Raw genomic sequence first — 16,458 nt, 5'->3', positions numbered from 1 at the left:
TTTGACTTCTTGTCAGTTGAGTAGGTAATAAATGGCAAGAAAAAAATTTAGCATGATGGAGTAAAGGACATAAAATGGCAATTTTGTTTTAATAAAGATTTTTATCAATAAATGAGGAAAGACAGTGGATCATGTTGGATCAGAGATAGTATTGCTACTATGTGAAAGTTATCCATCCATCCTGTCAGCCAACCAGCCAGCCAGCCAGCCAGCCAGCCAATGAATCAACCAACCAAACAACCTTTACTGAGCCTATATGGTGCAAAAGGCTGGAGATAAAAAGATAAGATACTATCTCCCTTCTCAAAAACCTCAGTCTAACACGTATGAGAAAAGGACATTGAAAAGTTCAGTTCAGTTTATTATAGTGTCAAGTAGATTTACAACTATTGCACTTATCATTCTGCTGACAGAGGCCAAAATTTAAGAGGAATACTTTCCTCCAATAAAGCTAGGTTTTCATGATCTTAGATATAAGATGTTAAAATACACAGGCAAAGAAATATACCTCACACCCTATCTCAGACACTACCCCCGCTTCCCACCTTCCTGCTGTCGTACAAGCCTGCTGCAAATAGGAATTTAGTTGGGATAATGCGTTAAGCCATCCATTTCTCATGAAATTACTCTTGAGTGAAATTTTGACAAGCATTTTTGTTATACTGTCTTCTTTACCCAAAACACGTAGGAAAAAAACAGCTCGCATACTCCAAAATCAATTGTTACAGTAGACCGGGAAATGAAGTTTAATCAAAGACAAAGTAAACATCTCTTTCCTTACAGAACTCCATGTGGTCTTCACATAATGACTTCTCCACTTGCTGCCTAATTTTTCAGACAATGGAAAAAACAACAAAAGCTAAAAAGTGGCCCAGCATATCAAACTCTTCTCAAAAACAGAAGAAAGTCATGAACATTGTTGGGAAAGTGTTTCACATTTCCAATGAAATTCTATTCCATTGATCTGTTTGGAAGATTGTCTTCGACCTATTTGGCTTTTAAGCCCCTAAACTGTAATTGATTCAGTCTCATAAGAACCACTTTTATCTTAAGCATGGAATGCATAACAATGGATAGCAGAAAAGTGGTTTTTTTATTTACTCAAATAACTGCAGGGATGAGCTGAGGGAAAAAAAAAAACCCAAAAATATCAGCCTTCAGATTCTCAAATTATTTTTCACTCTGATTATATCGGAAAGAATCAGCTGTGGAGGTTGAGCATTGTTTTCCATCTTAACAAGTTGCTGTGAATTCTGAGATATATGCGATTAATAATGTACCACTCTAACAAGACACAGCTTTTATATATTACTGGGGTAACTCAAAGAAAATGAATTTTCTTTGGGTACCAGTAATTGTCAAAAGAATGATTGTAGATTTAGAAGATGTGCTTTATAATAACCCTGTTAACATAAAGTGTACATGGAGGAAAGAAATAAGTACTGCAGGTATGTGGAAGGATTAGTTGTATTAGCAAGGCATTTCAGGATGGTTTTGGTTCTTTTGACTAAGATTTATCCCATTTTTAAACCCCCTTGAAATACTAGGACAAAGGGGAAACACTTGGTAACACAAGAACCATGAGCTGATTCACCACATGCTCACAAGAGCCCCCACTAGTCAGTGAAGCCCCCCTCCTGAAGCAAAGTTTTGCCCTGGTAATAAGAATAATGTGCTCAAGCTGTTAGAATTAATTGCAATATCAAAAATGGAATTTAGATGACCAACAATGGCCTGATGGTTACAGCATGTAGAATAACATACATCCTCTTTTGAAAGTTAAAAATGAAGAAGCACAGTTAATTGACTTGTGCTGATGAACACAGATGTCTAAGTGCAACTTTTGCTTGTGTGTCCCCATGCTGCCCGCTCAGAAGACCCTCTCCCTGGGGGAAGGGTCTGCCTGCCTTGCTAATTCTGCTTGATGTTCTCCTTGGTAGAATACTTGCTCATGGGTTTCCATGTGCACGTTTCTACTGTGACTGAGAGCTAACGACAAAATCTAGGTGTTTTCTGCTTCCAGAAAATTCTAATATACCACCTACAGCATAGATATTTCTTTTAGTTTAAAAAAATAGTGCAAAAACATATCTGATAGTCAAAGTGATAGTTCAAGTGAGTTCCTGTGCCAAGGAACACAGTCAAGCTTCACCTTTAGCTGACTTGTAAAAACTGAACGTAGGTTTTGGGAAATATTCCAGATTTTCCCATCAGTTCTCCACTCATCCAGTCATCATCTACAGATTCCAGCTCTGTTATTATGTCTCCAGCCTGCAAGAAGACAGGAATTGGAAATAATTATTTGTTTCTGTTGAGTATAAACACAGAAAGCAGCCTCCCAGGAGAGGCATGTATATATATCTCCTCTTTATAGCACTCATTTATCTTGGTTTGCCAAGAGGATTAAATGATGTACCACAAAGACAATCTCTATGTAATGATGCCATTCACCAAAGCCTCTCTTCCTCAAAGCGCATTCCTTTGGCATTATCATCCTTGCTCTGCTTTTATTTTCCTAGTTGCCTTTGTACCTCATCCCCCCACTTCACCACTTCTAATCTAATATTATCTTTGATAAATAACAATACCAGCCATCATATATGTAAATGTTTCCCCATTTAACAGTTTCTTTTTTTCTCTCTCTCCTTTTTTTTTTTTTTTTTTGAGGGCCACATCCACAGCATATAGAAGTTCCCAGGCTAGGGGTCGAATCGGAGCTGCAGCTGCTGGCCTACACCACAGCCACAGCAACACCAGATTCAAACCGCATCTGCGGCCTATGCTGCAACTAACAACAATGCTGGCTGCTACACCCACTGAGCGAAGCCAGAGATCAAGCCTGCCTCCTCACAGACACTGTGTTGGGTTCTTAACCTGCTGAAACACAATGGGAACTCCCACCCATCTAAGGATTATTTACTGAGCATCCATTATATGTTGGACACTGTTCTGGGTACAGTGGACACAGCCATGTATGAAGACCTTATTCTAGAGCAGGGAGGTGAATAACCAAGCTGGCAGAGGGGGACAGAAAGTGTGGGCTGCCATCTCATTACGGCATCACTCAGGAGGGCCCCACTGAAGGTGATGCTTAATCAAAGACTTGGAGATGAGCGAGCCAGGTGCTTACTGTATACCTTGTCCTTCTCCATGCATGTACTTTGTGGGGTTAACTCATTTAAATAACACTGCAGTCCCAGAGGTGCGTACTGTTGTTACCCCCATTTCAAAGAAATATTTTTATAGATTTTCTTTCTTTCATTCTTTCTTTTTCCTTTCTTCCTTTTTTTTTCTCTCTCTTTCTTTTCTTTCTTCCTTCCTCCCCCCCTCTCTTTCTTTCTTTCTTTTTAGGGACACACTCATGGCATACAGAAGTTCCCTGGCTAGGGGCTGCATCAGAGCCACAGCTGCTCGCCCATACCACAGCCACAGCAACTCGGGATCCAAGCCGCATCTTCGACCTACACCACAGCTCATGGCAACACCAGAACTTTAACCCACTGATCGAGGCCAGGGATCAAACCCACATCCCTACTGGGTTCATTACCGCTGAGTCACAATGGGAACTCCTAGATTTCCTTATTTTAAAGAAAAAAAAAAAAAACCCTGAAGCTCAGAGAGATTACATGGCTTGTTCGGTGTCACATGTCTAGTTAGTGGTGGAGACAGGATTCAAACCTAGTGTGATTCCAGGAGTTGTTCTGCTGACCATTAGGCTATGTGGTCACCACATTTGACAGCAGACCTTTTTCTCAGAAAGGTTTTTACTATAATTGCCTTGTCTCAACATCTTGAGCATTCTGTACTCTCTATTTATTCCGCCACTTAAGAGTATTCTCCTCCACCACCTGATTTATTCTCCAACTCCATGGCCTCGCTATCAAATCCATATATATTCTTTCCTGTCTTAAAGAGCTTCAGCCTCATTTAGAATACTGCTTTATATCTCATCAGGTTAGTCAAAGGGGATATGTGTCTTATTTATGTGTGACTCATAATTCTTCAACAGATGAAAACATAATTTTTGAAATTATCTCTAGAAATTATTTTGTTCTTTATGGTTTCTAACCATTTTTTAGAATCTGGGTTTAAGATTCTATAAATGGCCCAAGATGACCCTGGCTACTTTTAAGAATAGCTTTATCAGGCTAAATGGATTTATCTGTAGCCCTAGGACATTGCCCTTTGGAAAAATGATTAAATTTAAGGCTTTTCTTAATTAAAAATGGAAAGGGAAAAATGCTGACTATCAAATGTCATTAATTTACTTTACTCTCCTAAGATCTGTAAAAATTCTAGCATTCAAAGTTTCTAATTATAAATAAGTTCCTTCCAGTTCCTAAATTACAACATAAGCATTGACTAAACTATCTTTCTTAGGTCTGATGCATACATACATACCATATCAGTTTTCTGAGGGCTAGGACAATTTAAAGAAGTTTTATCTACTAATAATCTTTGGATATTTAGTAAAATATTAATGATCAACAATATTGAAAGTTGTGCAGAATCCCTTAACTAAAAAGCTCTAGAACTATCTTGTTTATAGTCAGGCATTTGTAAAATAAAGACAGCCAATTTTCTGGAGGATACTGTAAATTCTGTTACTTATATTGACATAATCTAAATGAAGGCCAAAATAATATCCAAAAAGTCCGAATCCAAAGTGTTCACTTGCAGTAACATTTTATGTAAAGATAGAAGGAATTAATTTTTTGCCACTGCCTCTCAAGACTGAAAAGGACTAGGGCATCAGTTCCATGGATTTGGAGCTTATGGATCAAGAAATTAAAAACAAAACTGATATAGGGTTACAAATAATAATTTTGCATAAGAAACATATATCTTTTTTTTGGCTTTTTTTTTTTTTTTTTTGCTTTTTAGGGCCGCCCTCGTGGCATATGGAGGTTCCCAGGCTAGGGGTCAAATCAGAGCTACAGTTGCTCACCAACGACACAGCCACAGCAACGCAGGATCCGAGGTGCGTCTGCAACCTAAACCACAGATCACGGCAACGCCAGATCCTTAACCCACTGAGCAGGGCCACAGATCGAACCCACAACCTCATGGTTCCTAGTCAGATTCGTTTCCTCTGCACCACAATGGAAACTCCAAGAAATATATATCATTCACTAACAATATTTTATAATAGAAACAACACTTTTTTTTTTTTTGGCTGCACCCATGGCATGTGAAAGTTCCCAGGCCAGAGATCAAACCTGTGCCACAGCAGTAACCAGAGCCACAGCAGTGATAATGCTGGATCCTTAAACTACTGCACCAGCCTGGCTATGGAACCAGCACCTCTATAGACACAAGTGGATCTTTAACCCACTGCACCACAGCAAAGGCTTGTTACAGCCACCCTTTTTCTGGCTAGGTCTTAAAGAACTATCCTGGATATTTTCTTCTGACCATGGGCCAACTGTGGATTGTGGAAACAGGATCATGAAACTACTCATTTTCTTTACAAGAAATAAAAAGTACTTCTTCAGTGAAATAAAATTAAGATTAGATTTTAGGCCTCTAAAAAAAAATCTCTGCACTGTTGGTGGGAATAAACTTGGTACAGCCATATGGAAAAGAATATGGAAGTTCTTCAGAAAACTAAATATAGAAAACTACCATGTGATCCAGCAATCCCACTCCAGAGAAAACTACAATTCAAAAAGATACATGCGCCTCTATGTTCATAGCAACACTATTCACAATAGCCAGACATGGAAACAACCTAAATGTCCATTGACTGATGAATGGATGAAGAAGATGTGGTACACATATGCAATGGAATACTACTCAGCCATGAAAAGAATGAAACAGTGCCATTCACAGCGACATGGATACAACTAGAGATTATCATACTAAGTGAAGTAAGTCAGAAAGAGAAAGACAAATACCATTATGATATTACTTATATGTGGAATCTAAAATATGATACAAATGAACTTTTATGAAACAGAAAGACTCACAGAGAACACTTGAGGTTATCAAGGTGGGGCAAGTAGGGATGGAATGGGAGTTTTGGGTTAGCAGATGAAAACTATTATATATAGAATGGATAAGCAACAAGGTCCTACTGTACAGCACAGGGAACTGTATTCAATATTCTGTGATGAACTATAATGGAAAAGAATATATAAGAAAGGGGAGTTCCTGTCGTGGCTCAGTGGTTAACAAACCCAACTAGTATCCATGAGGATGCAGGTTCAATCCCTGGGCTCGCTCAGTGGGTTAAGGATCTGGTGTTGCCGTGAGCTGTAGTCTAGGTCACAGATGTGGTTCGGATCTGGTGGTGCTGTAGCTGTGGTGTAGGCCGGCAGCTGTAGCTTCGATTCAACCCCTAGCCTGGGAACTTCCATATGCTGCAGATGTGGCCCTAAAAAGACAAAAAAAAAGTATAAATAAGAATATATATATATCTATATATATCTATATATATATATCTGAATTACTGATGTACACTGGCAATTAACACATCATTGTAAATCAACTATATTTCAATTTTTAAAAAGATTTAACACCCCCCCCCAAGCCCTCCACAAAGTACCTTAACCTATTGAGACCATTTCCCTAAAGTGTAGTGTCTTTGTTGAGAAGATTCCAGTGTGTTATGAGGCACTGCTGAGGAGGCCAGCTGTAGTGGCCACCCAGTTCTCCATTGACTTCAAAGACACAACAACAGCAGCTGCAAGGGGCATGGGGAGGGTATTCCTTCGAAGGGCTACCAGTGGAAACCTCCACCATTATTGAGACCACATGTCATAAGGCTGAGGAATAAGGAATTTGTTAGGTGATTGTTGGGCTGTCGATAGCAATAAGGTTCTAAGCATCTAAACACCTCGTTGATAATTTACACTTGCCCTTTCAGCTTTCTTTAATCTCATCCTTTAGAATGAAAGTCTGAGACCTATTCATTCTTGGCTAATGATCAATACTCCACCCAAATGGTCCACCCTTTAACGGAAGACACTTCAAAATTCACAGCTGCTTATTAATACAGTTACAAAAAGAAACACATTCTGACCTTGAAGGAAAGCTCATCTTCATTCTCCCCATGGAAATCATACAAGGCTTTAGCCTTCCTTCCCTTCAGTGCTAAAGCAGCCATACTTTTTGTCTCGGCTGTGAAGACACCAAAAATTCAAATAGGTAGAAAGACAATGGACTAAAACATACATCAAACATTTTAAGATTTCCCTTGTCATTCTCAGGACATAACATTTTCAATGAATTGTGAATTTATTTAACTTGCAAAAAGATGAAGGATGTTCTCTTAGCAGGGAAAAAAAAATGATGCAAAAGATATTTAGGAGACAAAATTAGCCATTATCAAGTGAAGGCATTTTTCTCTTTCCCCCCATAACTTCAACAAACTATATAAAGAGAGTGTGCATAACTTTATGAATCAACTTTCAAATTTGACGACCAACTTAAATTTGAGCATGGCTAGAGGGGAAAGGAAAATGTGTCATTTCAAAGATGTCAGGCTCCCCTTAGGGACTGGATGCCTTCCTTGCTGCCCACGTACCTGGGCAGGGCCGCACGAAGACTGCGGGGAAGATGCCCTCCCTGCCCCGCAGGCTGCCCTTATACCAGTCGGAGTCCACACGCTCCAGGATCAGGATCCGGTCTCCCCTCTTGAAGGATAAGTCATCACTGGTCTCTGCTGTGAAACTGTGAAGAGCTTCGCACCACTCTCCAGAGAGACTGTTCTGTTACAAATCACAAATTTACTAAGAAAGGTGGGATCTTATTTGAAATTAATTTCTACAAAGCTTAAAAAAAGTGGAGGAAAAAAAGCTAAGGGATCATAAGAGCCAAAAGGCTGAAGACCTCTTTAAATCACTTAATACTTTATGTTGCTATGGAGTTTCAAAAATGAAAGTTTCCAATAACTTTTTTGTTAAAACATAATTTCTGAATGACAGATGTGATGAAATGTGTGATTTTTCTGCTTTTAAGGCATATATAATGCTTAAGTAGAATTTTTTTTCTAATTATGATCTATGACATTAGTTATGTTTAAAAAAGCAGATACAGCTTGCAATGTTTAAGTGCAGTATTTATAACACAATGAAAAACTCTGGTAAAGTGTGTAATTTTCAGTGAAGCTCTTCTGAATCTAAATTAGGAAGGATCAGAATGGACAGTCTGCTAATTCCCAGGTCTCTACCTGAATCAGAGGCTATCAGATTCCATGGCACAGGACTTCGTAAATTCACACTTTTAGTTTTACGAAGCAGAGTTAGCTCTGTGGCTGGCAAAATAACCACTGAGATATGGTGGCTAGCCTGATGGATTGCTCCTACAAGAATGCTTTTGCTGCAAACACATCTGAAAAAAGTTTTGCCCGGTGAAGAGGAGTCTCTGCCAAATCAGAATGGGAGTCCTACATTCAAGATGCTCCAGCAGGGAGGTGAGGATGACACTAAGAGCAAAGGCCTGGAGCCAAACAGGCCTGGGCCCAGACTCAGCTCTGCCGCTTCCTAGCTGACATGGGGCAAGACCCTTCTCTACGCTGACCCTCGGATTCAGGGTCGCTGTGGGGATATCAAATGAGGTAATGTATGTAGAATGCTTAGCACAGTGCCTGGCACATCTTAAGTTCTCAACAACTGAGGACATAAAGAACAAAATGAAAAAAAAACAGGCAAACAAAAAATCCTAACCATACCCCCTTGCTCCTGCACTGAACTAACCAGCCCGAGTAACCGACCTTAAAGAATGGTCCTTGTCACTCTCAAGAAATACAGTTGCAAACGTAAATATTTCCTTTTGGAGAACTGTGGTCACTTTCTTTCCTGTTTGACTTTTTTTTTTTTTTTTTTTTTTTGCTTTTTAGGGCCGCACTTGTGGCATATGGAGGTTCCCAGGCTAGGGGTCTAATCGGAGCTGTAGCCACCAGCCTGCACCACAGCCACAGAAAAGCCAGATCCGAGCCGTGTCTTTGACCTACACCACAGCTCACGGCAACACCAGATCCTTAGCCCGCTGAGCAGGCCAGGGATTGAACCTGAAACCTCGTGGTTCCTAGTCGGGTTCATTTCTGCTACACCATGACAGGAACTCCCTGTTTGACTTTATCAGTGGGCAGAGATGAAAGAATTGAGAGATGCACAGCCCAATTACCAGTGACATTTTTTTTTTTTTTTGTCTTATTAGGGCCAAACCTGTGGCATATGGAAGTTTCCAGGCTAGGGGTCCAATTGGAGCTGTAGCTGCTGGTCTACACCACAGCGGAAGCAACACCAGATCCTTAACCCACTGAACGAGGCCAGGGATCGAACCTGTGTCCTCATGGATGCTAGTCAGATTTGTTTCCACTGAGCCACGATGGGAACTCCTACCAGTGACATTCTGACAATGACGGCATCAGGCTCTCTCTTTCTAAGTATGTCACAAAAAACAATTCATTCCTATTGAGCTAAACACTTCTAAAGTCATGTTAGACAGTGTAAAACTTTAATCCATTTTTCTCTCTCTCGTTATAAAATAATACAAATGTTTTTAAACATTTGGCAAGTTCAGAAACATATGACGAATGGCAAAAACACCCACCCATCTATAATCTTACCACGTGAGAGCAACTGAATGTTAACAACTTAGCTATATTTCCTTCTAGTTTTTTATGCCTATATACTCAATTTCCCTATATGTTTTCCTCTCATGACTTTTACTTTATAAATCTAGTTTTTTATGGCCTCAGGACATTCTCCCAATAATGGTCACATTTAGGTTATTTCCAATTTCTTCCTATTATAATAATACCACCATAACCATCTTTGTGAGTAAAACTTTGTTTCATTTTTCATCTTTTTCCTAGGTTGAGAAATAAAAATAATAATAATCTGCACTTTCTTTTCACTGTCACATACTTACGATTCCTTGTTTACTGTTGAGTTTTACTGAATCTCTGTTAACTAGATAATGTTAAAGGTTATTTTATGTCTCTTAAAGGCATTTCTCTGATTGCTATAGGTTAAATGCTTTAAAAATATCAGTTATAGTTCTCTTTGATGTTCAAACCCACTTATAGTATCTCTTTTATGAATATTCCAATTATCTCTCTCTTTTTTTAAATCAAGGTTTGCATGTCTTTCTAATTCATATGTATGAGCTCTATATGCAATGAAGATTTAATCACCTAACTATTTCAAACATTGGCTACATGGACTAAAGAATGATTTATAACATTTTCTTTTGATAATTATGATTTCAATAGTGCTCCCAGAGATGAAACTTGGCTTTCACTATAGTTATCTATTCAAGCAGCTTACCTGAGAATTTGCACCAGAATCTTCTTTTTTGATCTTCGGTGGTAGCTTTGTGCCTGTGTTTTAAAAAAAAAACAGTCAAAAATTGAGATGTACAGACTATATAGTACTGGAGAAAAAAACCGCAGGGGGACAGTGAAGAGTCTGCGATTCCAGGCCAGTCTCTCCTACTGGCTACATAACTTCGTGGGACACTGGCCTCTCTGAGTTTGTTTCCTTTACTGTAAAGCGAAGGAGGATACACATGAGTTATACTCTATAGGGCACTGCTGTTTAAAAACTGATGACTTTTTGCCTGTCATTTCTGATACAAACCGAAAATACCAAAACCAGCTCTTTGAGAGACTGCCACAATAATGACTATCTCAATAATGACAATTGCTATTTATCATTTTTTCCTTCTACCTTAAAAATGTGGCAGTATGGATTATTATGCACCTTAAGTATTAACCTATTATTTGGTTTATTTGAACTATCAAAAGACATAATGAAAAATCATACTCTTTATACTCACTTAAAACATTTGTACCGGAGGTGGGACGGTCCTCAATGACCTCCACAAAGTTAAGGGGGAAGATCCCAGATCTGTCTCCAAGTTCTCCTCTCGCCCACTCTTCATTCACATACTCTTTAAGAATAATAATTTCTCCCTCTGAGAAACTTAATTCATCCTTCTGATCTCCAATATATTCAAATCGAGCAACACATCTTGGGCCTCTAAAGAAAGAAGGTCATATTTATGGGTTAAACTAGAGAGTATTAACTTTCAAAATGCTTTAAAACCTTTCCTCAGCCTTTCAGTAAATATACATCCTGTGTTTTTTATGGAACATGGTATACTATATTATACTATAATTTAAAATATTCCATGAAAAAGAACAAGCTAAATTTTGAAGTGATAGTCCCTACTTTTTAGATATGAACCTATTCCCTCAGAAAGGCTCAAGTCAAGTTCCCAAGTGCAGACTTCCAGATAAGCAGCTAGGTGGTTGGTTTACGCGGCCACATTTGTTGATCACTTCATGACAGAACTTCCCCAGTTTCCACGGCTCTGCATCCTTGAGCCACAGTAATCCAAGGCTGATAGAACCCTCTCAGTTGCACATGCACTGCATTTGGAGTGCTAATCCTTGATAATCTCAGGGTAAGATGTCAAACTTCCACAGCAGAATGCAATGGGCACCAGTTAGGCAGGGTAGATGCTCAACATATATTGAATCAAGTAAGTTGTGTGTAAGATGAATGGCTTTTAAAACTAGAAGGTTCCAAGAAAACATATTATCTTACAACATTTCATCTTATACCCAACACTTATTTCAGAAATGATTTTTGTACCTCCTTTAAAAAGGCTTCATTTCTGAGAGTTAGAACAATCCTTAAATGATCTGCAATTCTGACTGAAAATAAGATAAAAACAGAGATGAAATCATGTCCCTAAAAGACATGACTGGATACCAGATCTTTGATTTGAGGCTTTGGAAAGGAACTTGCAACAGCAATAGACGAAGGAGATGCAGCTGCCTGAAGAGAGAAAGTTGGTACTGCCTCCGATCAAAGTCTGATTCAAGTTAGGTCAATGGATCAATGACTATGAAAGCCCACTTTAAATTCAACCCACTGACACAGTAAACATTGCTTAAAAATAGGAGGAAAGCAGAACCTGAAAGAGAATTCAACTATCGTGGCATCCGAAGTTTTCTTATTTGTGATAACCTTTGCGTTTATTTTCTAAAGTCCTCAGGGAGCATATCTTCTTAGGTCTGACCTATTCAAAGACAGGTTTACAGTCTTCAGCAGTTACTGAATTCTATTAATTTGCTCATTTAACTGGAATATAAAGTTGCATTGTGGCAATGTTTTAAATCACAAAGGAGTTACAATGATGCATAAAAGGGGACATAAATTCACGGAAAGGTCTTCAAACATAAAGGAAGACTAGTCCTTCGACTTAACTCTTCCTTTACTTTCTTCTAGTTCTGCTCAAAACCGAAACAACACAAAATGCCTAGTAATTTTTATAGGGTTCATATTTCTATTAGGTTTAAATACTTTCTACAACAAAAACATTTGAACCTTCTAGGAGTCTGTTGGTAGGCAAATACCAGAAGGCAAACACAAAATGCACTAGATTACAAAACCTCTCTGCTGGAGCCGAGGCCAGGCTGTGGGAAGCAGCGGGACAACTGTCTAGACGCCCTGTTGTGATACGGAGAGTTGCTTCAAGCAGCGTGTTGCACTTGCATCAGGATGTTTAAACAAGTGGTTTTCCTCATAATTAAAAAGACACACTGAGAATATGAACACTCATACAGCTGAAGTGTTTAAGACTGCTAATTCTTTATGATATAAATGCTCACATCCTTTGTATTTTGCACACAAGAACATAAGTAAAACTTACTTAATGCAATGAGATGAGCTGGATTCCCCTTTCCCACTTCCTCCTGGAACATCAATCTAGGAAAAACAAAAATCAATGTAACAATTATATTATTTCAGATTTTAATAAGAGAAATTTAAGGCTATGTAATTAGGAGATTCATGATGGAAGCTAACCAGTTGAGATAAGTGTAAACAGACAAAATATACCATGGAAGCTAAAAAGGTACAAAATCCAGAATTTGGGTTTGAAAAAAATGCATAAATATGAGGTAGCCTTCCTTGACTGGCCAATCAACCCTTCTCTTATTTGCTGGAATAAACACATTAATGTTTTCTACCCCTGACTGAGTGTTCTCTATCCCATACCCTCTATGTTGAAAATCCGGTGAGGATGACCTAGGATTGCGACGAGGTATCAGGTGCCATGTAGATATCTATTCAAAGTGTTGGTAGAATTCCACAATACTTTCATGACCACAAAACAAAATCTTTTAACCAAACTTGAGAATTCTCCCCATTTTCATAACACTGGAACATTTTCCCCCTTCAGTGTGAGTAGGGAAGAAGAAAGGAATTAGCACTCAGTGAGCATCTACTAAGAGTCAAGCACTTTATAGAGTATGTCCTTTACAAGGCTCAGTAGAGCTGGGTTGTGATAAAATATTGTGACCATAATGCACTAAGTCTAAAAACTACTTAAGGCTTTGAGGTTTACACGAAATAAATCAGCGCCCTTCTTGATGAATTCCAAACGTTCCAAGTCTTAAAATAATTTTTTAAGCTCGTAGGCTTAGAAATAACATTTACACCAATAATGTGGCAAATTCGATGTGATTGATTTCAGGGTGGTTACTGTGATTTTTAAAGCACTGCTATACCAGGCAGGAGGGAGGAAGAGTGCTAAAACTAACATTCTTCTTCTTTTTTTTTTTGCGTTTTTTTTTTAGGGACACACTGCTGCATATGGAGGTTTCCAGGTTAGGGGTCCAATCAGAGCTGTAGCCGCCGGCCTATGCCAGAGCCTCAGCAATGCAGGATCCAAGCTGTGTCTGCAACCTACACCGCAGCTCACGGCAATGCCAGATCCCTAACCCACTGAGCAAGGCCAGGGATAGAATTCACATCCTTGTGGATGCTAGTCGGGTTTGTTAACCGCTGAGCCAGGATGGGAACTCCAAAATAACATTATTCTTAATACTAATTCAGAGAATGGGGTTGGAGTTCTCCAGAGAATCAGGGCATATGTATAAAACAGACAATTTTTAAGGCCTGTGTTTTGTAATTCAAGAGACTCAAACTCATTTATATTTGAAAAATACAGGTTTTCTGTTATATTTGTTTTCTAAGTTGCTGATGTAATGGAAAATCATTTGCTCCCCCCACCCTGCCTTAAGTGGTTAATGCTCAACTATTTAAGCTATAGCTTTATTGATATTTTCCAGTATCAATGAGTTATGCCAGGGATGGAATCATTCTCTCCCTATTGGTTATACACATTTGAGAGGCAGTCTGGTTTCACCCCCATGTTTCTTAGCACCCCCCAAGCTGAGCACTCTGGGCTCCTTTCACAAGGTAGGCTATGATGTATATAAAATCCTGACACTTTAATATAATATTTCCAAGTCAGATTTGAAATTACGTGAAAAACCTTTAATGGACCTCCCTCCCCCACTGAAAGTACATCAATATTCTCCCCAATTTTTTAAAAAGTGGAATAAATGGATAAAGGAAACAAAAAAGGAAGTGCATTCCAAAGAAAATAAGGGTTTTCCATAACCTCAGATAATATCCCTTCAGACTTTCTACTATCATTTAATTCTAATTGGTGACTGAATGTTTCAAAGAATTAACATACACCGTCAAGTGCTTATGAACCCTCTAAGAAGAGTTAATTCACCAGTTTTCACCTTAGGATTTCAGATGGCATTTAAGCATTAAGTTCTAATACTCCATAATATAAAATAATTAACCATTATCTAGCTGAACAAGCCTTTATTTTTTAGTTTTCCAAGTGCCAAATGAATTCATGGAAGAGAGAGAACCAGAACCCAAGACTTTTGGTTAGTTTTTTTCCAAAGTGTAAATTACATAGAATCCGCTGAATATATGACCATTTTAAACAAGCACAACCTACTTACAATCACTTTCACGTAGTTGGCAGGAAATACACCTGTCTGGTTTCTACATTTCCCTCTGTACCAATCTGTACCTATTTTTTCCAGAAGATAAACAATTTCTCCAGAAGTGAGGTTCAAATCATCAACTTGCTCTGTAACATAAAATTATAATTATGCATGATGAATTACCCTGGTTGCAGATCTGATTAAAGCAGAGCACAAAGTAGCATTTAGTTCTGTCCACCAAGGCAGTATGTTCTACTCATTCTGAGAACAAATTACACTAATCAAATTGACTTTAAAAATACATTCTTTTTTTTTCCTGGCTATTGCTGTTATGAGCTTCTGCTTTTAAGATCAAATTAGATATATTTACAATGGATTGATGACAAGAGATGGTTAAAACACATACACACAAAACACTGTACTGTGTGGCTATAAACCTCAGCTGAACACATATTCTAACCATGAGTTTTAGAGACATAGTATAACATTCACATTATTCTAAGCCATGCTTAAAAATCATTTCAATCTCAAAATTTTAACTAAGGGAGTCCTATATACAGCTTTTTAGAAAATAAAATTACACTGAAATAAAAATCAGCCTACCAAGTAGATTTTTTTAAAAGGCTATAAATAAATCAAGAATTTATTTTACTTGTAGCCTTGGACATAAAAGGTATTTAAAAATTGATTACAAAGATTTATATTTGCATTTCAAAAGAAATAGTTGAGGTATGTGTGTGATGTTTTTACAATTCTTAGGAGAAAATAACTTCATTTATTAAATTAGAATTAATTTCATTATAACTGTTATTTGGTACCCCTGTTTTGCAAGAGGTAAAATGCAGACAATTTGCTATTTGTTCACTTGTAAGGGAAATGCTCTCTCCTCCTCTCTCTGTCACAGGGAGTTTCAAGGGCAGGGCAAGCAGCTAAGCTTTCTGGAACAGCTGGGTACAGTCTAGCCTTCCTGAAGGTGGGGGTAGATAAGGTGACCTCTTCAGTGCTGGGCTCTGTTGGCACAGAAAACGAAGGAGGGTGTCCTGGAGAGGTTAACCGAGGGAGGACGCCTGATCCCAGAGTCTAAGTTCCTACCACATTATTATTTATGTCCTTACCTGCAGGAAAATCATGAAGAACCACAGCATGAGGGGCACCACTGTCCACAGGCTTCTGGGCCTGACTTGGATCCTGGGGGGGAAACAGGGCCGTGAAGGAGTGTGAGGGATGGACCCTGGACTAATTATTCACTTTGAGACCATTTTTCCCCTGATTAGGTTCCTCTTGATGCAATTACATGATGGGTACAAGATGCAAACCACACAGCTGAGCCACACAAGGGACTCATTAGCAAGTTGAGAAGGCATGTGTCCTTGCCAGAGGAGAAATGTCTCAACTGTAATATCCCCCAACATTTTTTAAACTAAGAGGGTAAAACAAAAGGAAATTACTTAACTTTTTTGTTTTATTTAAACCAGTACCTATTTCACCCTTTAGTAGTGGGTTTTGACCTCTTAATCTTCCAAGGGTCGCTTTTACCATAAACTGTGATCAGGACTAACCCCTAAGAACAGAGCCTTCAAAGCTGTATCTTCATTAAGATGAGAAAAGAAGGAAGTTCTGCAATTTATGCCCTTGCCTTTTATCATGAAAAGAGCTAATGACTTCCACAAAAGTATAATTCA

At 38.5% G+C, this 16,458-nt stretch overlaps 1 protein-coding gene across 7 annotated transcripts in view; it reads right to left on the bottom strand.

Annotated features, from left to right (window-relative positions):
• Positions 1–340: 340 nt before the first annotated feature.
• The window catches only part of SH3D19 (SH3 domain containing 19), a 183,487-nt gene continuing 167,369 nt past the window's right edge, over positions 341–16,458 (bottom strand). For all 7 annotated transcript variants that reach the window (XM_047798031.1, XM_047798028.1, XM_047798029.1 and 4 more), the window contains 8 exons: positions 15,892–15,964; positions 14,792–14,922; positions 12,673–12,728; positions 10,789–10,991; positions 10,278–10,330; positions 7,529–7,712; positions 7,025–7,122; positions 341–2,271 (listed from right to left, as the gene is read on the bottom strand). In XM_047798031.1, coding sequence (XP_047653987.1) covers positions 2,155–2,271; positions 7,025–7,122; positions 7,529–7,712; positions 10,278–10,330; positions 10,789–10,991; positions 12,673–12,728; positions 14,792–14,922; positions 15,892–15,964 — 915 coding nt within the window. In that variant the 3' untranslated portion in view covers positions 341–2,154. The remainder of the gene's footprint in view (positions 2,272–7,024; positions 7,123–7,528; positions 7,713–10,277; positions 10,331–10,788; positions 10,992–12,672; positions 12,729–14,791; positions 14,923–15,891; positions 15,965–16,458) is intronic.

Source organism: Phacochoerus africanus, chromosome 10, assembly GCF_016906955.1.
Source record: "Phacochoerus africanus isolate WHEZ1 chromosome 10, ROS_Pafr_v1, whole genome shotgun sequence".
Lineage (NCBI taxonomy): Eukaryota > Metazoa > Chordata > Mammalia > Artiodactyla > Suidae > Phacochoerus > Phacochoerus africanus.
The sequence above is the reverse complement of the archived record's forward strand: the minus strand, read 5'-3'. Positions and strand labels throughout refer to the sequence as shown.